The sequence below is a fragment of the Malaclemys terrapin genome, chromosome 4, assembly GCF_027887155.1.
Source record: "Malaclemys terrapin pileata isolate rMalTer1 chromosome 4, rMalTer1.hap1, whole genome shotgun sequence".
Lineage (NCBI taxonomy): Eukaryota > Metazoa > Chordata > Testudines > Emydidae > Malaclemys > Malaclemys terrapin.
This window is the reverse complement of record NC_071508.1, coordinates 6,635,444-6,660,983: the sequence shown is the minus strand read 5'-3', so window position 1 is coordinate 6,660,983 and position 25,540 is coordinate 6,635,444. Positions and strand designations below refer to the sequence as shown.

General features: G+C 54.5%; 1 protein-coding gene across 2 annotated transcripts; it reads left to right on the top strand.

The window, feature by feature from the left end:
- Window positions 1–10,798: 10,798 nt before the first annotated feature.
- On the top strand, window positions 10,799–24,104 carry MAX (MYC associated factor X). Of its 2 annotated transcripts, XM_054026802.1 has the most exons (5): window positions 10,799–10,975; window positions 11,100–11,126; window positions 17,467–17,574; window positions 21,830–21,953; window positions 22,951–24,104. In XM_054026802.1, exons 1-5 carry the CDS (start codon window positions 10,940–10,942, stop codon window positions 23,136–23,138), a joined length of 483 nt encoding a protein of 160 aa, XP_053882777.1. In that variant the 5' UTR covers window positions 10,799–10,939; the 3' UTR covers window positions 23,139–24,104. The 2 variants fall into 2 exon arrangements, with proteins under 2 accessions (XP_053882777.1, XP_053882778.1); XM_054026803.1 differs by lacking the exon at window positions 11,100–11,126.
- The last annotated feature ends 1,436 nt before the right edge of the window (window positions 24,105–25,540 follow it).

The following is a 25,540-nucleotide window of genomic DNA, read 5'->3' as shown; positions in this document are numbered from 1 at the left end:
TTTTCTGAACCTTTTCCAATTCCAATATATCTTTTTTGAGATGGGGCGACTACATCTGCACGCAGTATTCAAGATGTGGGTGTACCATGGATTTATATAGAGGCAACATGATATTTTCTGTCCTATTATCTATCCCTTTCTTAATTATTCCCAGCGTTCTGTTTGCTTTTCTGACTGCTGCTGCACATTGAGTGGATGTTTTCAGAGAACTATCCACAATGACTCCAAGATCTCTTTTTCTGAATGGTAACAGCTAATTTAGACCCCATCATTTTATATGTATAGTTGGGATTATGTTTTCCAATGTCCATTACTTTGCATTTATCAACATTAAACTTCATCTGCCATTTTGTTGCCTAGTCACCCAGTTTTGAGAGATCCTTTTGTAGCTCTTCACAGTCTGCCTGGGTCTTAACTATCTTTAGTAATTTTGTATCATCTGCAAATTTTGCCATCTCACTGTTTACCCCTTTTTCCGGATCATTTATGAATATGTTTAATAGGACTGGTCCCAGAATAGGACCCTGGGGGGCACCACTATTTACCTCTCTCCATTCTGAGACACCACTATTTACCTCTCTCCATTCTAGGAGTGACGCAGAAGGTTCTGGTGTGGTTGAGGATGGCAGCTGGAATGGCACAGAAGGGTCTGTGGCAGTAGGAGTGATGCAGAAGATTCCCTGGCAGGTGGTGGCAGGTTCCAGCGTAGTTGAGTATGGCAGTTTCATGACCAAGATGTGGGCAGTCTGCCCTAGTGGTCAAAACAGGAGCCAGGCCAGGTCAGATACCTGGAGGCAGATAGGCCAGAGGGCCAACTGAGAGTCAAGCATCAGGAGGCAGGCAGGGTCAGGTTGGCAGGAGACAAGCTTGAGAGCAGAACCACGGATCGATAACTGGAGTCAGACTAAGTCAGGATACCAGGACTTTGAGCCAGGGGAACAGGAAGCACAAGGCTCACAGTCCAGAGTAGGGTGGATCCCAGCTGCACGGATGACTTCCTGTTCCTATGTTGGGTTTATATAGAAGCTATACCAATCAGGACTAGTGTTCCCTCTAATTTTTCCCACGCATGTGCGGAATGAATTTTGTTATGTGCACCGATATGGAGGTGATGTGAGACACAGCGTAAAATGTGCATATGTGATCTTCTAGGTGATCAGTCATTATGCTCTCCAAGTAGATGTTGAACAGTGTGGGTGAAAGAAGGGAGCCTTGCTGGACTCCAACAGTGGTGCAAAACCACCCTCCTATTGTGCCATTGACGAGAACTGCACTGTTGGCTTTGGCATATAGCTGTTTAATGGTAAGAATAAGCTTACAACCAACATTGTACTTCTTCACGGTGGCCCAGACAGCTTCATGCCATTCTCTGTCAAATGCCTTCTTGAAGTCAACAAAGACATGGTAGATGTCCTGCTGGTGGGGTAAGTACTTCTCACATAGAACATGAAGGATGAAAATCTGTTCTGTGGTACTTCTCTCAGCACGAAAGCCAGCCTGATCTTCAGCAATGATATTCTCTGCTTGTGGCTTCAATCTGTTCAATATGACTTTCAACATCACTTTGCTAGGATGGCTAATTAAGCTTATGGTCCAGTAATTTTGACACAATTGCAGGTTGCCTTTCTTTGGCAGAGGGATGATTAGTGACTGTGTCCATGTGGAGGGCCACTCACCGGTCTGCCAGGTCTTGGTGAGTACATCCATTACTATTTCTTCTCCGAATTTCATCAGTTCGGCTGGGGTGTTGTCAATACCTGTAGCCTTTCCGTTCTTGAGTGATTTCATAGCTGTCTCCACTTCTTCACACAGTATTGGAAAATCATCCTCTTCTGTTAAATCTGGGCTGTCTAGGACACTAGGATCTCCATTTGTCTGGTTGTTGTATAGGTCAGAGCAATAGTTTGTCCACCTATTGATGATGTCCTTTTCTTCTGTATGATTGTTCCCTTCTTTGTCTTGAATTTGTGTTAGCTTTGGTCCATCTTTCCTTTGTCAGATCTTTTACAACCTGGAGGGCTCGTTTGCTATTTTTTATTATTGATATACTCTTCAATTTTAGAGCAATGTTTTTCGATCCGTATCTCCTTGGCCACCTTCATTTCTTTCTTGATCTTTCTGCCAATTGCTTTGTATTTACCAGCTCCCTCAGTGCTGTTCTTGTCTTTCTTGAGTTCTTTTCTAATGTCACACATTTGTAATATTTCATTTGTGAACCATGGTTTCGTCTTCTTACAGTGTTTCCCAGTGATGTCCATTGCTGCCTTATTCATTACAGCATTGAAATTGTTGGTCATTGTTTCTACGTCCTCCTCTAGAGCAAGCCGTGAGGCAAATTTTTCGCTGATCGTTGCTTGGAATGACTCTCCAATGTTTCGATCTCTGAGTCTTTCTAAGTCAAACTTGGTTCTGGTGAACTTTGGCCTGACGATTTTCCTTAACCGCAGCCAAAAGTTTAGCATCACAAGGTCGTGATCACTTCCAATATCAGCACTGGCGAAGCTCCTCGTTTTAGCTCTGTTAATCCCAGAACAAAATCGGTTTTGCACCATGATGTAGTCGATCTGGCTGTGATGTAGACCATCAGGTGCATGCCACATTGATTGTCTGGATGCTTTATGTCCTAATGTGTTTGCAAGAACCAAATTATTATAGCTGGCAAACTCCAAAAGTCTCAATCCTCTCTCATTGGTTACCGCATTACAGAAAGGGCCACAATATGCTCGCCAATCTGCCTGTGCGTCAGTACCCACTTTAGCATTCCAATCTCCCTGTACAATCAGGATATCTTTCTTGTGTACCTTCTCAATGATATCTTGGAGCTGATTGTAAAAATCCGGGTCTGGGGACCGAATAGGCCCATTGCTCCTCCTGCATGTCGTAAGAGGCGACTAAAAGGGGGCTGCCTGGAGAGGGATGGGCTCTGCCAAGTTAGAAATTTGCCCAAGACACACCATATGATGAGCAAGTCAACCATGTTCATACCAGATTGGTCGCAGCCCGGGTTAATAATGACCGCGCCATCCGTCTCCCACCAGGGTGGACGTGACAAGTATACTACTGGTGTAACCCCAACAAAGAGGATCCGTGGAAGAGATAACATCACCATAGCCACATGGAATGTAAGGACATTGAGACAGGGAGGTTGAAAGAACTCACATAGGAAATGGAACAATACACCTGGCACCTCCTAGGAATCTCTGAGGTCAGCTGGAAGAACTTTGGAGAGGCACTAACAGAAGAAGGCCATGTCCTCTATTACAGTGGAGAGGACAAACATGTCAACCATGTAGGATACCTTGTGCATAAAGATATCAAGAATTCAGTATTAGGATGCCGCCCAATGTCCAGCAGGCTTATTTCCATCTGTCTAAAGGCAGTACCATTTAATATCACAGTGGTACAAGTCTACGCCCCTACAACAGACTATGACAATGAGCAAATTGAAGATGTTTACAATCCACTCCAAGACATAACCTATTTAGGAAGGATCAAATGGGCAAAAGGGGAGGAGGAGTGGCCCTCTATGTCAAAAATGGCATTACCTGTTTCCAAGTCACTGATAACTTGGAAGAAAATGACCTTGAATGCTTATGGGTCCTAATAGATAAAGCACAAAATGGGGTATTAGTTAGTGTCTGCTACAGCCCACCAAATCACATTAGGGAACAACATGACCAGCTCCTTACACACCTATCAATAATTTGTAGGAAAAAAGGTTGCATAATCATGGAGTGCCAAATGCTGGAGATCTCATGCTGCCAGTACTAAAACATCCTTGGAATTCCTAAATATGATAAATAAGTTTCCTAACTCACAAAGTGTTGCATCCAACACAGGGCATTTTATATTACACGTTGTTTTGACAGACACACAGGAACTGATGAGAATAAAAATTTATGATAACTTAGGTAAAAGTGATCGTGATCTGATAACATTTATAATGTGCAAACAGAGTAAAGTCCAGATCAGACTATATATATACTTGTTACTGTAACAGGACCAGTTTCACAAAGCTGAAAACAATTATGAGTGAAATCAGCTGGAAGGAAGAATTTAATCAGGAAAAAACATGAATGATAATTATTTGAGAACACTTTACTAGAGGCCCCAAAAGCCAAAATTAAGGAAGAAGACCGTATTAGTTAAAAACTGACCTGGTTTAGAGGGGAAGTGAAGGCAGCTATAAAAATGATATATAATAAACGGAAGAAAGGGAAAGTTGATGAAAATGAGTATAAATCAGAAGCTAGGAATTGTAGAAAATGGATAAGGGAAGTCATTCAAGGGATACAAAGAAATCTATGGCCAAGAGTTAGGGACAATAAGAAGGAGTTTTTTTTAAAGTATATTAGGAACAAAAAGAATCCTAAAAATGGTATTGGTCCATTACTAGATGGAAATGGTAGAATTATCAATAATAATGCAGAAAAGACAGAAGTGTTCAATAAATATTTCTGTTCTGTATTTGGGGAAAAAACAGACGGTATTGTCACACCGTATATTTTTCTGGTAGAGAAACAAACTTGGCAAATTTGTTTGACGATGACAGTTGGTTAATAAAGTTGTCACCTCTAGCTGACATTTTCTCAATTTTAAACTAACTGAATTTGAAGTTACAAAGAAGTCTTTGTTTCGAACTGTGAACAGATCTAAGCATTCCAAAAGTTATCAGCACTGTGGCAAGCACAACTGAAGAGGAATCATCTGAGCTACTACATGCGCCCAACACTGTTACGACACACTGAGGAGAACAGCATCAGTAAAGAAAAAGTGAATGAAATTAAAAGTGTCATATAGTTACATCTTGCTGCTCTGTCTGGTAGTTTTAGTCTCTACTTCCCAGCAGAGGGTTTTGAAAATTTGAAGGAAAGGTATTGGGTGAAAGATCTTTTTGCTTTTGAAAATCCTGACTTAATAACGGAGCTAAACGTGATGCCTGAACAAGAAAAAGAGCTGCTACAACTCACCCATGATATCACACTCAAAACACGCCCCAAGACATTACATTTGTCATAGTCCTGGATAAGTGTTTTCAAAGAATATCCACTGTTAAGTAAGATTAGTGCTCTGTTGTTGGTATGGTTCACAACACCCTACATGTGCGAACTGGGATTTTCGACTTTGATAAGGTTAAAAACAAAAGAAAGAAACCGACTCAACAGCGCACCTGACATGTGGGTGGCCTTTCATCTTGTGAGCCAGATTGGAACGAGATCATGAACAACAGGCAGGTCCACCCGTCATATTAAGTAAGTGAAACTCAACCTGATTGTCTTTTTTTATTGTATTTATGCTGTATTTAAAAATGTTTGACAAGTAACCTCGCTGGTTAAAGCTAGCGTGTACTGCCCTTTGTTGTGATTTTATGATGTTGTTTGGGTCGTGGGAATAAGTGTTTTTCTTCCACTGGATCGCAAGGAAAAAAAAAAAGTGTGAAAACCACAGCTCTAGAGAACACTGAACACAGCACCTTTCCTCATCCTATGCGGTGGGGAAGAGTGGGCTATTGGTTGAGGGTGCTGAAATCCAGCACGCAGCGTGGGGGTGTTCACCCATGACCTCAATCCAAGTTTCCTTCCCCCTAGATCCTGCCTCCCCTACCTCATTTGTGCCCCCCCCCCCGTGCTTCCCCCAGCCCTGCCAATGGGTCACAGTCTGGCGGTGTGGCCTGCCAATGCACTTGCTGTGAATTCTAGGAGTGCTCCCACTCCCATACTCAGAACGAGTGGAGGGGCCCTGAATTCACCACTCAGAGAGGGAGGGCTCCACCAGAGCCCCCCACTCCTCTCAAAGGACTCCTCTCATCCCCCCACAGTTGATCTGAATGCAAATGGATTGGGGGGAGGGAAGAACGATCCCCCTTTTAGTGTCCCTAATCGTCTCCTGCCTATCAGACCCAACCACAGCACTGACCTGATGGCCTGCAGCCCTAAAAAGTGAAGTCTCCAACACACAGCTCTCCCTCTCCACCAATGAGCTATCCCCCTGTCAAGGCTGATTTCCCCATTCTGGCACTTCAAGTGCAGAAGGTGGGGGCCCACAGTGATTCTAAAAAATAATACTGGCCACTCCAGGCTTGTATTTAACTCTCAAAGTTACAGCTTTTCTCTGACCTTGGATTGGTAGATGCTGCCACCACCCAAGTGCAGAACCCCTTTGAAAGACCAGGTAGGCTCACTTGGGAATTCCTTCCTGCAGGGTACCCTCAAGCCCTTTCACACACACCCTCCCGCCCCCGGGAAGGGCTGAGAAAGAAAGAAAAAAATTAATCAGCTGTTGCCACCGGCTAATTTAAAAAAATGTGCACAAACCTCTTAAGACACAAAAATCCAGTTCTTAAAAAAGGCAAATTTTATTAATAAAAAAAAAGAAAGAAAATACATCTGGGAATTTAGGCTTTTGCCAGATTAAAAAAAATTACAAGGATTAAGCATCAAGAATAGATTTCTTGAGGTCCAGCTTAAAGGTTGCAAGCAAAACAACATTGGCTCTTTTGGTCGGGTGCCCATTCACTTCCTTTTACCTATGCAAAGCACTGAGACTTTTAACCCTTTACCGGTAAAGCAAGTAGAGAACAGCTACTAAGAGGAATTTTATAGCTAACTGGCTATCCATAAAAGGGTGTCCATAAAAGGGAGCTACCCCTCCCCCTTTCATTTATCACACATTCTTTGTCCAATCCAGCACCCCAGCCTGTCTTTCCGACGTCTTCACATGGACATCCAATTATCAACATGGCCCAAACTGAGCTCTTGATCTTTTCCCCCCAAGTCAACCCCTCCTTTCACTGTGGACACAGCACTGCCATCCTCCCACTCAGGCCATAGTCTGGGCTGCATCTATGGCTTGGCCTCTCTAGAGTACACCCACGGATTCAGGCTCTGTCTAAAAATCTTGCCATTTCATAAATTCATAGATTCCAAGGTTAGAAGGGACCTTTGGGATCATCTGGTCTGACCTCCTGTCTAACACAGGCCGGAGACCTGCCCCAGAATAATTCCTAGAGCAGCTTGTAGAAAAACATCCAGCCTTACTTTAAAATTTGTCAGTGATGAAGAATCCACCATGACCCTTGGTAAATTGTTCAATTGGTTAATTACGCTCACTGTTAAATTTCCAGTCTCAATTTTTCTAGCTTCAACTTCCAGCCATTGGATTGTGTTAGACCTTTCTCTGCTAGACTGAAGAGCCCATCATTAAATATTTGTTCCCCATGTACGTACTTATAGACTGTGATCAAGTCACCCCTTAACCTTCTCTTTTTTTAATAAAAATAGTTTCAAGAAGCTCAATCTATTTTGTTTAAGAGCTCTCTGGAAGCTCAAAAGCTAGTCTCTTTCACCAACAGCAGTTGGTCCAATAACAGATATTACCTCGCCCACCTTGCCTCTCTCAGCAAATGGTGTGATGTTGCACTCCATAATGTTTTAAGGAAATATGCTTATGAATATGATGTAACTGGAATATGCTTTAGGCAAAAGGTCTCTTGTAAGGTATCATTACAAAGCTTATAATCTACTGAGTGTGGTCATCCTATTTGTATGCATGTATCATTCTTGTATCTGAAGCAAGAAATATGAAGTATAGCTCTGAGGTCCTATTGTAATTATGCAAAGTGTGGGCCATTAATGGTGGTTTGGAAGCTTGATGGCTCCCATTGACTAGGACAATTGCTTGTAAATGGTCTGTTTACTTGCAAACCTTCCTGGGTGCCTGTGGGACATGTCACCTGATACTGGAATCCATCTTAAACCTGGTGTTTTTCCTTTTAGAAGGAGGGGTGGGGACCCAGAGAGAAAAAAAATTCCCACCTTGTGCCAAAGTTATAAAAGGGGGTGGAACAGAACAAAGGAGGCTGCCAATCATGAGAACACCTGTTTTCCACCTAAGATGTCTGCTGGAACTAACAAGGACTGTACCAGGGGAAAGGATTGGGCCCAGACTAGGAAGGAGTCTAGTCTGTGAAAGAAGCTTATTGGAACATCTCCGAGGGTGAGATATTACCTGTAATCAGTTTCTTACTATATTAGGTTTAGACTTGTGTGTTCTTGCTTTATTTTGCTTAGTGACTTACTTTGTTCTGTCTGTTATTACTTGAAGCCACTTGAATCCTATTTTTTATACTTAATAAAATCACTTTTGTTTATTAATGAACCCAGAGTAAGTGATTAATACCTGGGGGAGCAAACAGCTGTGCATCTCTCTATCAGTGTTATAGAGGTGGACAATTTATGAGTTTACTCTATATAAGCTTTATACAGAGTAAAATGGATTTATTTGGGGTTTGGATCCCATTGGGAGCTGGGTGTCTGGGTGCTGGAGATAGGAAACCTGCTGAGGCATGGACCAGACCTGGGTCTGTGTTGCAGCAGGCTAGTGTGTCTGGCTCAACAAGGCAGGGTTCTGGAGTCCCAGGCTGGCACAGAAAACAGGCTCAGAGGTAATTGCAGCACGTCAGGTGACAGTCCCAAGGGGGTCTCTGTGACCGAACCCATCACAAATGGTATCAACGCCATTACTTTTATCAATCAAACTTGTGATCTCATAAAAAAAGACACCATAGCAGGTGTGATTGATAAGACTCATTTTTCCATACAGCCCTGTTGACTGACAATAATTATGCTACTAGTTCTTAATTCTTTACTGATTGTGTCCCATATAAGCCTTCCCACAATTTTCCTGGCAGTGATGCCAGGCTCAATGGTCTGCTGTTATCCCTAGTTTATTCTGTTTAAGCATTTGATATGACTCTACCCACCCCCCCGCCCTCTGGAACCTCCCCATAGTTTCAAGCTCTTCGGGGCAGCAACTGTCTTTTTGTTCTGTGTCTGTACAGCACCTAGCACAATAGAGCCCTGGTCAATGACTAGGGCTACTAGGCAGCATGGTAATAAATTTAATAGGAAGATTTGTTAAAAATCAACAATAGTTCAGAGAATTGGCCAATTCTCTTAATACCATTGGGTGCAAATGATCAAATTTAACTTGAATAGTTGCTGTTTAGTGTCCTCCCTAGTTATTGATGACATAGGAAGAATTTCCTTCTCACGTTAATATCACAGAGGTCCAGCCTTTCCCTCCTGCCCACGCAGCCAAAAATCTCATCTCACAGCTTGACTGTTCAAACCTCCTCCTTTCTGGCTTTGGCTACTGCAGCCCTACTTCCCTCAAGTTTACTCAGAAGGCTGCTGCTAAGATCATCTTTCTGGCTTGTGGGTCTGAGCTTGTCAGCCCGAGTCCCCACACAGGCTCCCCCTTCACCTTCCCATCAAACGTGAGCTTGCTGGACAAGATGCTCCAAGGTATTTAGACATCCAACCACCACTGAAATCAGTGGAAGTTAGATGTCTAAATATCTTCAAAAAGAACAGGAGTACTTGTGGCACCTTAGAGACTAACAAATTTATGCATCCAATGAAGTGGGCTGTAGTCCACGAAAGCTTATGCTCTAATAAATTTGTTAGTTTCTAAGGTGCCACAAGGACTCCTGTTCTTTTTGCGGATACAGACTAACACAGCTGCTACTCTGAAACCGATAAATATCTTCAAGGATCTGGGCCCTTGTCTTTACCCATAAGGCCCCTCAGCTTAGCGCTCCCCTGCAACCTAGATACTCTAGTAACCTAGGGTGACACTGATCTCCATCTTTACTCCACCTGCATTCTCAACCTTTCCTGCCCACCATCAGTTTTTCCCTTACATAGCTCTGTGCTTTCTCCCATGCTACAGCCCCTTACGCATGGGATAAAATTAATCAGCCACCATCTTACTCTCCTCTAAATCCCTACTTATGTTTGCCTCCTCCTTGACACCTACAGAACTCTGTGTGCACAGCTACCCAGCTGTCAAGGGGTGAGGGGTCCTCTTCCCCTTCCTTCCCCTAGCCTCATTCCCCCATCTCACCCTCTGTTCCCTAAGTACAGAACCGCTTCCCCATTACCACACATCAGTAACAATTCTCCCTGGCACTGTTTGCAGGTGTGTTCTGTCCCCATCCCCTCTTCTTAGCATGGGAGCTCACTGAGGCATGGCCTGACTGTGTCCCCACAGCACAGGCAGCAGGGGTGGAAGCTTCCCCTCCCAGACTGCCATCGAACTAGGACAGCCGCTAGGGTCTGTGGAGGTCTTGGGCAGAGCCATTCCAGTGGGGGGTACTGTGGGGCCTGTAGCCAGGGCCCCCAAGGTGTGTGTGTATGTGTGTGTCTTTAGCAGGAGAGAAGCCTTGGCCCCAGACCACCAATGTGGGGTTGGTGGGGTCTATGCCACGTAAGTGCGGCAGGGGCCTTGGGCACAGTCTCACGCACTATAGGGTCTGTGTCCCGTAGGCTGGCAGGCGCCTTGGACACCCCCGGGATCCGTGCCCCCTAGGTGGGCATGGGCCTTGGACACAGCCCCCCGCCCCAGGGTGGGGTCCCTGCCCCCTAGGTGCGGTAGGGGCCTTGGACCCCCCCTCACCCCAGCGCGGGGTCTGTTCCAAGTGCGGAAGCAGCCCGGGCACAGCCCCGCACCGTGGGGTTGGTAGTAGGGTGGGGTCCCGCACACTCTCCGCCTCCTATCCACGTGTCTTCTTCTCCGCGGAGTCCTTCCTCCTTGCCCGAGACTACAGCCCCCGGCGTGCAGCGCGCCGCCGCCGCCGCAGGGGGCTCCGGGGCCGAAGACAGGGCCGCGCGGGGCCCGCTGGGAATTGTAGTTCGCGGAGGCGGGACAGCGGCTGCCGCCCGCCCCCCAGCGAACTCCACCCCCCAGCAGGCCCCGCGGCGGCGGCCGTCACGTGGCCGGGGGCGGCGCACGGTGGTGGAGGCGGCGGCGGCGGCGCTGCTGGGGCTGCGGGAGGGAGGTGGCTGCGCGGTGCGGGCTGTTGTTGTTGCGCTGCCCGCGGCTCCCCCCGCGCCCCGCCCGGCTCGGCTCGGCTCGCAGCGCCCGGAGGCCCGGCAGCATGAGCGACAACGATGACATCGAGGTGGAGAGCGACGTGAGTGGCGCCCCCTGCCCCCCTGCGGCCCGGCCCGTGTCAGGCCCGGCCCGGCCCGGCTCGGCCCGGCTCGGCTCGGCGCTGACAGTAACGCGTGTGTTTCTCTATCTCTCTCTTATTGCAGGAAGAGCAGCCGAGGTTTCAGTCTGCGGTACGTGCCTGCCTTTCCTTGCTTACCGCCCGCCCCCGCCCCGCCCGGCACGGCCCGGCCCGGCCCGGCCCGGGCAGCCAGGCCGCGCCGGTGTGAGCGCTAGGCTGGGGGGCAGGCCGGGTGCGCAGGGAGTGGATCTAGGGGACCCGACCCAGCTGGCTCTCAGTTCATGTGATCCGAGACGGACATGTACTGTGAGCTGGCCGGGGCTGGGATCCAGGCCGGGGCAGGGCGAGCCAGGCTCAGAGATCCAGGCTGGGAGGTGTGTAGAGGGGAGCTGGGGCTGGGATCTAGGGCAGGGAAGGGTCAGCCAGGCTCATGTGCTCAAGGGGTGGAGTGGGATTGGGAAGGGTCATCTGTGGTGGGGTGGGAATCTAGATCAGGCATGTGGGGCATGGGATTGGGAAGGGGGATCTAGATCAGGGAGGTGTAGAGTGGTGGCTGGAAGGGGCATCTGTGGCAGGCATGTGTGGAGTGGGAATTTAGGATGGGGTGGGAAGGAGGATATAGACCCAGTGTGTTTGGGGGGAGGTCAGTGTGTGAGATGGGGATTTAGATGGGTGGTGTGAAGGAGGACCTAGAATGGGGCATGTGTCAGGGGAGTGTGTATGAGATCCAGGTGGGATCAAGATCAAGCATGAGTGGGGGGTTGTGGAGAAAAATCTAGACCTGGCATGCTAGGTTGGCGTGTGTATGGATGGGAATCTAGGCTGGGCATGCGTGAAGGAGGATTTGGAGGGGAATCTAGACTGAGCATGTACGGTGGGGGTGGGATCAAGGCTAGGTGTGTGTGTGTGTTGGAGGAGAATCTACACTGTGTATGTCTTTGGAGATCGTGGCTAGACATGGCAGTGGTGGTGGAGGGGATCTAGGCCAGGTTTGGGGGGCGAGGTGTCGAGGGGCTGTAGGCTGGAAGTGGGGAGGATCTAGGCTAGGCATGTATGTGGAGGAGGAGGGATCTAGGCCAGCTGGGCTTGCTCCCGTGTATGTGGGGGATCTAGGCCGGCTGAGTGTGTGGGGGAAATTGGGGAGGATCTAGGCCAGGCACGTGCATGTGGAGAAGTTCTAGGTTGGGGGGGTGTGGGATCTAGGCCAGGGTGTGAGGAATTGGAGGGGGGACCTAGGACTGGCATGTGTGGCTGGGGACGTGGGCTGGGTGTGTGGGGGGAGAGTTGGGCCATGTGGGCTCATTGTGTGTAGGTTCGTGCTCTAGGCTGTGAGTGTGAGGAAAGGTGCAAGGGGATCTAGGCCATGCATGGGAAGGGTGGGTAGTGTAGACTGGCTGGGGTGGGGGGGAGATGGGGGACATACACACCACGAGCAGTGATGGTTTGGGAGAGGGGGCCCCCGTCTCTATGGAGGAGTAGCTTCGAGCATGAAGGAATTACTGGGCTGAGATCCCAGGCCTGACAGGTGGTGGTATTCTGAGCACAGGGGAGAGAACCCGTTTTGGGGTCCACCCTTCCTTGGTGGGGGGACAGCTGGGGACATTGCAGCCTGCCCAGAGCTTGGGTCAGGGATTGAAGGTGTAACTGCTGTGGTTCTGTGACATCCCATAAGGCATTTGTCTTGTTTGGGAGTGACTGCTTGTAGGGAGTCGTTCTGTGTTAATGGTTGAGTCCAGCTGAGGTGGGGTTGTGGTACAGGAGCATCAGCAGTGCCAAGGGGTTTCCGTCCCATTCCTTGGTTTGTCTTGAAATTCGTTGTCTGACTAGATGGTGCCACGTGCCGGTATTTTATAGTTCGAGATCCCATATTGTTCTCGTGTCCCGCAATGGATGTTTGTCCCTGTACCAGGCCTTGCCTAGACCAGTAAGATTGCAATACATCGGTTGCTCCCTGAATCCTTTGGGGAATGGTGCATGTGGGTGAACCACATACCAGGGCTGTGTAAAAGGACCTTCCTAGACTGGCGTTGGGCCATATATCTCTGTTGACTCCTGGATTATCAAATTGACTCTTGCTCACTGCTCGAAATCCTAGGTTTGCGTGCTCCCCTCTTCGGGAGGGAACGGGCCACCCCACCAAATCAAGGCAACTTCTAGCTGTGTGTGGCCTGGAAGGCCCTTGCTGATGGAGATGGTTTCACATCCAGATTTTCCTGTTTTAAAAAAATATTTCTCACCCCTCTTGCTGTGCGAAAGAACCACACGAACGGAGCAAGCAGCTGTCAAGCGCCCGAAGAAAAGAAACTGAAAGTCCAGGACACTTTCCTCCAGCCTTTCAGTTTCCATAATCTTCGGTGTTTCTGGTAACAACTGTAAGTAAACATGGCTCAGACGGAAGTGGTTATTGCTTCTTTTAAACGGCAGGAAGGATTTCAGGTCTCAGCCAGAGGGTGGCAGTGTAGAAAGAGCTACAGTACTACCCGGTAGGCCTAAAAGTTGAAGCCATGATTTGCGTGGCCATGTTTATGAATCTCTCCGAATTGCAGTGAAAACTTTTCTCTGCCGCGGTTGTACCCTTAACCCGCTTGCCTCCTGCTAGGGTGGGAGAAGCAGGCCGGGAAACTTTCTGCCTGTTTGCGCTGTCTAGCTAGAGGGAAATGCTCCACAGTAAGCAAACATGCCAAGAGTAAATTAGGTTTTACCGCTTGGAGTCCAGTTTTCAACTTGTAGCTTCCAAATGCCTCTAAACTCAGTGTTGGCTCCGGACAACTTGTTGTGAGTTGCTAGGGGGAGAAGTGTGGGGCGGCTGCTTTTTCAGATAAAGGCTTCCTTAAATAAGTCTTGGGAGCAAATGACTTTGGAAGTCCCTTTGTCTTCCCTTGCCAGCTGGTGGAAGAACCCCAGTGAGCGTGAGCTTGGCCTGCGGAGGGTTGTTGGCCTGGAGAAGCATGGTCTCCTGTCGAGCAGTGCGTGGTTTTTTGGGCTCCCTTGTTGAGCCTTGCGAAACGATCTGTTTGTGGAAAGTGCAGCTTACTCGGGGAGAGGGGCTGGGAAGCCGTGATACGTTGAGGTTCAAGCTGCTAACGCAAATAGCTGCTCCTGTTTGGCCTGGCACAAATGCTCCATGATGTGCCATGCCTAGTGTCATAGGCACCGTGGGATTGTTCCTTAACAGCACCCGTTTGGTTCCTGGTTTGTGGGGGGCTGGCTATGGAAAGTGACAATTTCAAGGAAGATCTTTAAAAGCAGCCCCTAAAAGGCCGCCTTGTGGCATCTGCGCCAACTGGGTACAGCCCAGGATCAGGCCCTGGCTTGCCCGGCTCAGACTGGTGCAGGGCATCTCCTGGCAGGCTCTGTTTTGCTCTCCCACATCTTTGGTCGGTTTGCAGAGTAGCAGCTTCCAGGGCGCCCAGTTGGAAGCTTCTCCGTGTCGCAAGCAGGAGACACCTCGGCGCGTGTCCCCGGTGGGCAGCTCCGTTCCTCGAGGGCATGGGGGCCAGCGGCTTGGCGTTCTGAGCTAATGCGATTGCACTGCTGGCTAATCCTGAATGTTGACTTAAGTGTCTGGTCTGGCTCGTGTCCTCGGGTGACCTGGAAGGGAGGCAGCTTTGTTTTTATTCCCACCAGGTGTCATTAGATGACTTGACCTGGGTTTACTCTTCCCCTCTGTTAAGGGTTCAGGCCGTCTCCCCCATGCTGGGCTGTGTTGGGCAGGGCCTTCTGCTGCCGGTGGGGGTGATCGGAGCTTGGAGCGCTCTGTCTGTTCCCGATGGGGGGGGGGTGGAAGGCATGTGCAGGCAGGGACCAGGTGGGCAGTGCAACACTTCCACAGGCTGCTGCGTCCACTGCCCACCCTCGCTGTCAGGGTGCTGGCTGCGTGTGCCACGCGGGCCGTGAGCCCGGCTGTTCCGTGATTTGCTCTCCTCGCTGCCCAAGGATGTCTAGGTAGAGCCCTGCTTTTCCAGTGATTGTGACTCTTAAAGGCAGAGCAGAGCCCAGGGCCATTCAGCCATATGTCTGAGCCAGGATTTGACGGGTTGGCGCGCGGTGTTTTCCTTCCTCTCGTGAGCCCCGAGGCCCGGCTGTGCGGGTGCTGGCAGTCCCCACCAAGGCACCGCAGGGCTGGCCGAAGCTGAGACCCTTTGCCGCACCTGCCAGCCCGGGAAGGGCGCTAGGAAGCACTAACGGAGAGTCACGTGGCAGCAGGCCATGCTGGCTGATGAATGGGGCAGTGTTGTCATGCGGGCCTCGCTTGGCACCAGGCACGGCTTGTGCCAAGTGGCGCTGGACGGATAAGAGCCAGTCTTGCATCCGCTCCATCAGCAGGTCGTGGGAGAGCCCGATGCTGCTTTCACTTCGCCCTTGTCTGGGCTTAGGGCTCGCTGCCCCCACGCTGCAATTGTCCAGGGCTGGGCCATCCCCATGTCTCAGTTGCTGCAGGTGGCAGCCCTTGTATGGGGGGGATTTTTGTTCTGCTGATACCCCCGTCCCAGCAAGCTTCCCTGCTGCAAGCACAGCAGCCTTCTAGCTCTGGGTCTGCACCCATCAGCCACAACCGCTGCCTGCGTCGTCAAGCCAGCTTCCAGGGCTGGCTGGAAACCAACGCTGCTGCTGACGGTCAATGGCCGTATTCTTCTCCAGCCGTTCACTCCCGGTGCTGCTCGGCCGCTGAGACTGAGTGCCCGGCAGCCGCTGCCGGCGGCTTTGTGCCTGCTTAGCTCTCCCGGCTCTGCCTTTGTAAGGCCCCGGCTCCCAGGACTGGCGGTGTTCACCCAGGCCCTGGACAGAGGCTCTGCTTTGGTTGCGGAGAAGCTCCCGGCACAGTTGCCCCTTTGTGCTGCTGCCAGGGCTGGGAGGGGCTGAGCTGGGCGAGTGCCCGGGGAGTGGGGGAGCCCAGGACGACTCCATTTGACTTATCGTGGGCTGCCGCTGCTGGCCAGCACCAGAGAGGCTGGGGGAAGTGATTTGCATACAAATAGCCCAGCTTGGCGGGAGCACCCCCCCTCTCCCCCCCCCCCCCCCCGCACGCCAGTCGAGGGACCAGTTCAGCCTGGGTCTCCAAAGCGGCTCTTTGCGGATGGCTAAGGGGCAGGCCAGGCCTGGCCCCGGGAATAGCAGGGCCTCCGTTCCTGACAGGCTGCTGTTGGGGCCGACTCCTTGTAAGTCAGAGTGTGCGTGGCTGTACTGAACCCCCTGGTGCTGGATGACTAGGGGGAGCTAGCACCTGCGTTTCCCCTGCCCGCAGTAAGAGCCCAGGGTAGGTGTGGCACTGCGCCTCCTCCGCGAACAGCTGGCACGGAGCTGGCAGCGCTAGACAGAGGCCTTGTGCCGGTTGCTGGTCCCCCGGGGAGCTGATGGCAGGGTGTCTGCCTGCCTGTGCTGGGAGGAGGGGAGGGAATGTGGTTTTCAGACCCCAGGCCTGAGAGCTCAGCTCTTTGCTAAGTGGATCCGGCGCACAGCTGGAGCGGCGATGGCATTGCCCAGCCTGTAGGTTCGGGCACGCTGTGTAACCCCTGGCAGCTGGGGCCTGGCGCAGTCATGCCAGTGAACGGGTAGGCTGCCTGGGCTGCAGCAGCCGCGTGGCATTTGGGCCTGGTAAGAATACTGCATACTTGTCTCCTTGCACCCGCCCGTGCCAGCTCGCCTCCAGGAACTACCTCCCCCAAGCCAGCGTTGAAGTGTTGGCAGCACGTGCCGCCGGCTGTCGATCCTGTAGCTGAGTTAGCCAGCACAGGAAGGTGACCGGAACCTGTGGGCACCCGAGGCTGCCAGAGAAATGGGTTCTGAGGGAAACCGGTGCCCATGCCGGCATGGCACCTGGCATCCCATTCAGAGGCCAGACACGATGATCTCACGGTGCCATCTGGCCCTGGAATTTCGGGGGCACGGCGATGCCTGTTGTGAGGAGTGGTTGGGCTTTGAGGTGACGGAGGAGGAACCTGGGTGGTCCTAGAGTCTCCCGCAGCCCCACCAGCGTAGGCAGAGGTGGGAGGACAGAATGGGAGGCTCCCAGCTGAGTCTGATTCTTCCCCCTTGGCCCCTCGGGTATCTGGTGCTGAAGCGCTGTGTGCAGGCGGGACCTGTTGCTGGGGCTGACGTCTCCGTGGGCACCCAGGAGATGCCACCTAGGTGTGTGATCGTCACTGGCCTTTAGCTTCAGTCGCCGAACGATCCTGGTTGGTTGTGAGCATGGGGGCGGGGCCGGCCTGAGCATGGGGGCGGGGCCTCTTCCTGCCTGGATGACAGCTCTTCCTCTGCACGCCTGACTCCAGCTACCTTGGCCGCTGCCGCCGCTGCTCTTGTTCCTCCCTTCCTTTCTTTGCATCCAGCAGGGCCGCACTCCAGAGACCGCTGTCCCCCGAGCGCAGCGCCATCCCGGTGCTGCCGGCGCCCTCCCCGCTGGGCCAGGCCGAAGGTCCCTAACGCCCCGTCTCTCTGTCCTTTTCTTGCAGGCTGACAAGAGGGCGCACCACAACGCGCTGGAGCGCAAGCGCAGGGACCACATCAAAGACAGCTTCCACAGTCTGCGGGACTCCGTCCCGTCCCTCCAGGGAGAGAAGGTGAGTTTACTGAGAGAGCTAGCCCCCAGCCCAGCCCGGCTTCCTCCTACACACGCCCTGCAGCCCCGGCTTAGAGACATGGGTCAAGAGTGACCCAGGGAGACCCACCCCAGGTGAGTGCCGCTGGAGGCTGAGATCCAGAGCCCGCAGTCACCGTGGGGAGACACCTGGGGCGTTTTCTGTGCTGGGTGCCCCAGTGCCAGGGGCGAGGGGGCATCTGAGGAGATGTGACGGCCGCTGACACACTGGGGATCGAACCGGGGCCCTCCAGAGCTGCTCCTGCTTGAGCTAAAAGACCAGGGTGCTGGAGCTGGCGGCTGTCACAGGCTGGTATTGCCGGCGCATCAGTGGGTATCCGAGACGAGGTGGGGAGCAGAGCCGGACTCTGGAGGAAAGGCTCACTATCGGACAGGGTAGGTTGATCTGAGGGCGGAACGGTACAAGGGTGTTGCTAGGAGAGCTGCATTGTTGCCTAGATCCCGTGGTCGGGGAGGGATGGGCGCTGCCTGTCCTGCCACGCCCTTCCGGCGGCTGGTGCTGTCTCCTCAGTGACCGCCGGCAGAGCACCCTGCTGTCCGCTGGTCTGTCCCTTTTGGGCCCCGAATTCCCTCCTCCTGCCCGCAGCCGTGACTGTGCCACGCTGGGCTGGCGCTTGTCCAGCACCACGCTGGGGCAGGCTGCGGGCAGGGCTTGCTCCTCCTCCTGTCCACACGTGGTCTCCCCGCCGCTTGGAGACTCGGCCTGGCACCATGACTGTCCCAGCACAGCTTGATGCCCAAACACTTCAAGTCGCCCAACTTGTTCACAAGTCAGCCCGCCTTCCCCTGGCAGGGACCCTGCGCTGGGCTGTGGCCCGCCTGCTGGGAGCCTTGGGTGGCTGGGCCGCATGGCCCAGGAGACAGCGGCAAAGGCACCTGCGCTGGAGACTGGGAGCCTTGACGTAGGTGGGCGTCTTCTGGCCTGCCGTGGGCAGGGCCCCATCTCTCCTGAGACGTCTTAGTGCCGGACACATAGTGATGGGGTTTCCCTAAGGCCGGTTGTGCTGCCTCCAGCCTCGGGCAGGCAGCTGGTGACGCTGGGTCAGAGCGGGCACGGCCGGGGCGCAGCACCGCTTTGGGTTTGGACCTGCCCTGCAGCATCGTGCCCCATTACTCTGGGGCCATCCCGTTCCCCCCAGGACACCACCTGCACCCCCTGCCCTGGTCTCTGGCACCCGGTTCTTCTGGCCTCCTGTTGCTCTGGGTCGGCTGGCAGGGGAGAGCTGGGGGCTCCCGGGAGGAGGCCCTGTGGCTTGGAAAAGCCAGACTCTTGACTGTGGACCTACCTTCTGCCCTGTGTTGTTTCAAAGGGAGTCGGCGCTGGCACCGGCTCTGAGCTAGGAGGCTAAGGAGGGCCCTGGGTCCCTTCAGACTGCGGGTGGAGCTAGCTCTCCATCAGAGCTCTGGGGAAAGAACGAGGAAGCGCAGAGAGAGCTGTTGGGAGGCTCCGGGCCAGGCACACGTCCTGCTAGGCAGCATTCCTGGGTGCAGTCAGGTCAATGACGCTGTATCGCAGCCCTGGACAGACCTATCCTTCCTCATCCAGGCTTGGGCTGAGAACGGGGGCCTGCAGTTGGCTCCCGAGGCCTTGCCTAGGCCCTGATTTGCGGCACTGCTCCTCACAGCCTGTGGCTGTCTGCTTAGCACAGCAAGTCAGGCCACTCGCTGGGCTGCTGCAATCCGGAGGTGGGAACCCCGGGGGAGGCCCCCACTTTTGGAAATCTCAGCTGGGGAGTTGCGGTCTCAGCAGAGAGAGATGCTGAGCATTACTCCCCCATGCAGAGCTCACAATGCGCAATCCCCTACTGCGTTTTAAAGAGATCCCACAAGAGAACCCCATCCTGTGTAACTGTAATATGTGCCCCTGGGTCATGGGCTGGGCTCGAACCTGGGACCGTCTTGTCCACAGCCCAGAGGAGGAACTCCACTCACTGCTCTCGGTAGGAAGCTGTTCTCACACCAGCCCCCAGAGGGTGAGGTGCTGCGCTCTGCCAGTGGGTGACACGGGTGATTGCTAGACACCAATAGACCGGTGGGGAGAGTGGCTCAGTGACGGGCGGAGTTAGGATTGAGAGGAGGTATTGAAATTACACAGGACTCTTTCATCTGTGGTCCTCACAGCACTTTGCAGCTGGCTACAGAAACCTACGCCAAGCACCTAGATTTGGCAGCTGCGTTGTGAGAGGCACTGAAACCTGGCTCCTGCGCCCGAGGTGACTGCGCTCTCTCAAATCCTCATTGCCTCTCCTGTCAAATGAGGAGGACCCACGCTTGACTGCTCCCTAAAGCAAGGGCCTTGCTCAGTAAGGACCTAGAATTAACGCCAGTCAGATAGAGAAGCTCCCGGCTCCCAACCCAGTGCACCTTCCTCTAGGCCCAAATTTATTGAAGAGGAGCTGGAGGGTCAGGGGGTGTTTTGCTTTAGTTCTGTCTGTCTAAACGGGGAGGTTTTTCTGTGGCTTATAACTTGGGAGAGTCGAACAACTTGGCCGAATTGAACCCGCTTTCCCAGGGATGGCGGACGGTCCATATAACTGGTTCCTACGCTAGAGTGGGAAGATGCCCACAGAAAGCTGGGGGGGGAAATTGCATCATCAAAACTTGCTGATTTTGCTCAGATTTTCCAAGAACATTTAACTGGAACTAGAGGCCAAGTCTTGAATATTTCAGCTTGAACACTTCAAATGGGTCGGAGTTAAAAGCAAGTGAAAACAGGGGATTATAATGGGAAAGGTCAGTCAACCTGAACGCAGGGGTTCCTACTGCTCCCCCTGTAAGCAGAGAGAACCCTTCACATGCAACCACCTCTGGAGGCCCAGCGATGCTGTGGGAGCATGTCAGAAAGCGTGACACACTGTGTCCCGGAGAGCAGGCTGGGATTACCCAGGCCAGGGTGCTGGAGTGCCCCTAACTCGAGTGCAAAATGCCCAGGGGGGCATTGAGTGGGTCCCCTTGGTGGGGAGGAGGCCTCTGTCCAGCCCAGCCTCCGCAAGCCCCACGCTGTCCTCACTTGGCTCCGCTTCGGGCGGGCTGGGGATAGCCTTCCCGGTCTCCCATCTGAGGGCTGCCGTGGCCAGATCCTGCTTAACTTCTGAGCAGCACGGAGCTCGGACCAGCTTGTGCGATGAGCTGCTGGGATCCCCACGTGCAGCCTGTGGAGATGGGCCAGGCTGAGTGCAGTGCCTCGCTCTCCAGGCTGGTAACCTGCAGCTGGGAGCTCCTCCAGGCTGCCTGTTTGTCAGCGGCTGAGGCCAGCCTGGGCCAGTCCCTCCCTCTCTGCAGCAGCAGTGAATGGGCCCCAGCAAAGCTGCGTCTAGCCTCAGACAGCCTGAGTGACCCCATGCAGGCTGCATAATCTGTGCCTCAGTTTGCCAGCTGTCAAAGGGGCTGTGGGTCCCAGGCATGTGGCTCGGTGTTGTCAGGCACTCTGCCGTGCCTCTGACATGCCAGCGACCCTCTGGTGCAGCTTTGACGGTGACTAGGGCCAAGGGGCTGCCCCTTGGACGGGGATCACTACCTCCCCACTGGGCACTGTCCCTCCTGGGCACCAAGTGAGGCTGATCAGGTGATGGACATCTGCATTGCAGCATGTACCAGAAGGGCAGAGTTAAGGTGATGCTGGCAGCCTTAACCCCATCACGGCTGGCCGGGGCAGCTGGCTTTGCAGCTGTACCATTCTTCTAATGGCACCTTTGGGGAGAACCTCCTAGGGTTTGGAAAAGAAAAATGAGGAAACAAGTATTGCCACCCTCCTCCCTTGCCCCTGGTACCAGAGCGTGGGAGCTGCAGTCGTAGCCACTGTTGCACGCGCCTTCTCTGCCAGTGTCTGGTTGGCTTCCCGAGCAATGCCAGCCAATAGGCTTACTGCTCCACACCAGCGCAGGTGCTCAGAGCACCCCTCCTGCCCCAGCGCCGGGCCCTAGCCGAGGGCAAGCTGAGACATCGTCACTGTGTTGTGCACCCCCCGCCCCCAGCGATGGGCTCAGGCTCTCTGCAGACTCAGATAGTGTCACTGTGTCGTGCACATTTGGAGCAGCTCCCTCCCGCGATGGGCTTCGTCTTGCCACAGGCTCCGGCTGAGCCGCTCACACCGCCTGCTCCATGCCTAGGCCTGCCCAGCTGCGGGGCCTGTCCCCCTGGCGGGGAGGAGGGGCCCGGGAGCTCCCCCCATGAACTAGGTCTTTATTTTGTTGTGTTTTTTCCTACTATTGCAACAGGCATCCCGGGCCCAAATCCTCGACAAAGCCACCGAGTACATCCAGTACATGCGCCGGAAAAACCACACACACCAGCAGGACATCGACGACCTCAAGCGCCAGAACGCGCTGCTGGAGCAGCAAGGTGAGCGGGCAGCGCCCGCGCGTCCAGGGCAGGGGGCGCTCGATGTGCCTGGGCATTTCGTCATCTGCCTGCGTCCCTGCCGGATCCGCAGCGCACAGCTGCTGGGCAGTGGGGGTGGTGCTTGTTGCCCGTGCACTGGGTTTCTCCAGTCCAAACAGCCGAGACAGCTGGGCTCTGGGGTGCCCTGGGGGTGAGGGCAGAGGGAGACTTGAGGGATTGGGTGGGGAATTGTATCTGGTTGGGACTGGGGGGCCCATCTGGTGGAGATTGTTGTGGGGCTTCATTGCAGAGTGAAAAGTGCTAAATAAATGGGGATCACGCCAGGGCTGCCTGGCTCCCTGCCGGCACTGGGTGTGGGGTGGGGGGATCTGCCCCACGTCTCGGCCCCTGGCTGGCCGGCTCCCTGCCGGCACTGGGTGTGGGGTGGGGGGATCTGCCCCACGTCTCGTCCCCTGGCCGTCTGGCTCCCTGCCGGCACTGGGTGTGGGGTGGGGGGATCTGCCCCACATCTCGTCCCCTGGCCGTCTGGCTCCCTGCCGGCACTGGGTGTGGGGTGGGGGGATCTGCCCCACATCTCGTCCCCTGGCCGTCTGGCTCCCTGCCGGCACTGGGTGTGGGGTGGGGGCATCTGCCCCACATCTTAGCCCTGGGTCACCTGGCTCTCTGCCAGCACTGGGGGAGGGGACCTGCCCCACATCTTAGCCCTGGCTCCCCGCTGGAGCTGAGCGGGCTCTGGAGTTCTCTGTCCTCGGGCCCGTCACTGTGCGTGGCAGGGGGTTGTGGCCTCAGCGGTGGGTGGCTTCACTCCAGCTTCCCGAGGCTGCTCCGGCCACCCTGGCCCGTGCTGGGGGCTGGGCTGGGCTGGCAGCAGTGCCTGCTCGGCGTGGCGAACCCCTCGGGCGGTGGCAGCCAGAGCCTCGGGCCTGGGCTCTGCCGCCCCTTGGGGGTCACTCCGGGGCCCACGGGGGCCCTCTGACACTGTCCCCTCTCCCCGCAGTCCGGGCGCTGGAGAAAGCGCGGTCGAGTGCCCAGCTGCAGGCCAACTACTCCTCGTCGGACAGCAGCCTCTACACAAACCCCAAGGGCAGCGCCATCTCCGCCTTCGACGGCGGCTCCGACTCCAGCTCCGAGTCGGAGCCGGATGAGCCTCAGAGCCGAAAGAAACTGCGCATGGAGGCCAGCTAGACGCCTGGCAGCGACGGACTGGCCCCGGCCGCCCCGGTGCCGTTAGCCCCCTGCCCGCCCGCTCTGTAAGGACTCTCCCTTCTCTAGTAGAGGCTCTCGGACTGCAGCTTTCTGCCCCGCCCCGCCCCGCCGGGCCCGGCAGCGTTTCCTCTGGGGGCCAGCCGGACGCTCGGCCTTTGGATAGACTCTGGGCAGCGCTCGGCTCGGAGGAGACGCCCCCGCGAGTCGCCCAGTCCATTTTCTACGAGTGTTTCTATTTATACTAACGCGCCCCGTGAATCTGAGCCGCTGGGGGGAGGGGCAGAGAGCAGCGGTGCCCGTCTGGCGCGCCCAGAGCCAGCCTCTCCTCGCCGTTCGGGAAGGGCCCCACACTGCCCTGCAGAAGCCAGGCCTCTGGCCTCCCGCTGTGATGCGCGGGGGAGGGGAGGGGAGGAGTTTTTTATCTCGGGTGAATGGTGATGAATTGCTATTTATTTCCTGCTCTCGGTTCGATCCGGCCAGACTCTGCCCCCGCCCCCGGAGGCCCAGGCGACAGATTCGTAGAGTAATGATCAAATTCCCTTGCGCACGGGCGTCCCTCAGCCGCCCGCCTTTCGGATGTAAATACACCCCAAGCGTTAGAGCTGGTACTAATAACGGCTGCATGGTGCTGGCCTCGGCCCAGGGCAGCCGGGCTCCGGCCCAGCGGGGTGCGAAGGGGGCACCGGGGCTGGGCCTGGCGACGGCCAGCGCGTGTGTATGTGTGTCTGTCCCTCTCTCTCCGTCCTGTCTTCTCTCTGCTCCCCCCGTCCCTGGTTCGTGGCGTTCTCCGATCTCTAGTGCACACCATGTAGCAGGCTCCCTGGCCAGGGCCTGGCTCCCTCCGGCGGAGCTGAAGTATGTTGTACATACTGCCCCAGAAGTGTCTTGCAAGTTAAGGCTTCCCCTTTACTATGAGACTATAAATAAAAATCTTATTTTATCCTTCCTGTTGGTGGCAGCGTTTTCTTGCGGCCTCTGGGGGGGAGCGCACTTTGCCAGGCTGCCCTCCCCACTCCGCGTAGGAAACGCCCCCAGAGCCGGGCGGCAGCTCTACTTTTTTGCAGACGTTGGGCAGGCTGAGAACACCTTTGGGTGCTGGGATGCCCAGCTAGCCCCAGCGCCAGGGGAGTGGTGGGGGACGTTTTGGCATCAGGCTGCCCCTGCCTGTTGGGCTGTAGTGAATTGGGCACGGGCCGGTTCTGTGGGCAGAGCTCCAGAACGAGTGTGAACACCCAGGTTTTTTCCTCCATCCCTCTCAAAGCAGGGCAGTAGCACTGTCCCTAGTTCACCACTGGGGAAACTGAGGCATGGGGAGGGACTTGCCTGGTGTTGTCCGGACAGAGCTGGGAATAGAGTCCAGGTCTCCTGAGTGCCTGGCCAATGCCCCGGCTGCTAGGCCACAAGCTCGTTGGCTCCTCTGCTGGGCCCAGAGGAAGAAGAGCAGGGGCTGCAGGAATTGGGCCCTGTCTGTGGGGTGGGGAACCAGCTGTGCTGGGGTGCGGAGAGTGGCTGGTGGGAGGATGCTCATCCCAGGCTGGTAACAGGAATGGGCACCCGGGGAGCTGCCTGGGAGCAGCACGAGGATGCTTCCTTGGGAGGGGGTCCAGGTGGCCAAGGCCTTAGCTCCCCGGCCCAGCTCTGGGGCATGCACCCAGCTTGGTGTAGAGGGGGAGGGACCTTTGGGGATGGGCAGCAGAGTGGGGCTGGGAGTCACAGCAGGGCAAGGGAAGGGTGAGAACCACTGATGGGCTGGCCCTGGGGGGCACCAAGGCCAGTGCCTGTTGTGCTGGCAGGGCAGGGCTAGGGGGGAAGTGGCCCCTGCCCCCAACAGTTCTGTTCTCACCCTCCACCAATCCAGTCCCCCCTCATCTGTTTCTCCTGAGGTTCTTCCCCTCCCTGCCCTGGGAGGCTGCAGCATGGGCACCCCTGGTTGGACAGGCTGTCTGGCTCTCGCTGTCCCTCTGCCGTCTTCTCCAAGGCCCCAGCACCGCACCCTCATGTGACTCCATCCAGCCCATTAAATTACTGCCTGGCCTCGTGGGCATGGATGCTAATGGGGATGTCTGCTCACCTCCCTGCTCTGTGCCTCGGTTTCCCCTGGGAGCAGGGACTGCTGCTGTGTGTGGGCTGCCCAGGGCCTATTTCTCCGTGTGTCTGTGCCGCACCCGGTGGAATGAGGCCCTGCTCTGGGGTGAGGCAGCTGGGTACAACTGTCCCTCAGATAACACTACAGGGCGTAGCTACTGCTGTGCTGGGTGGGGGTTGTTTATCTAAGCCACCATGCTGCCCTTCAACTCTCCCCCTGCTGTCCATGGGGGGCAGATGCCACACCACCACTGTGGAGCTGGGCCGAGGGGCAGCACCCAGCCCTTCTCCTTGGC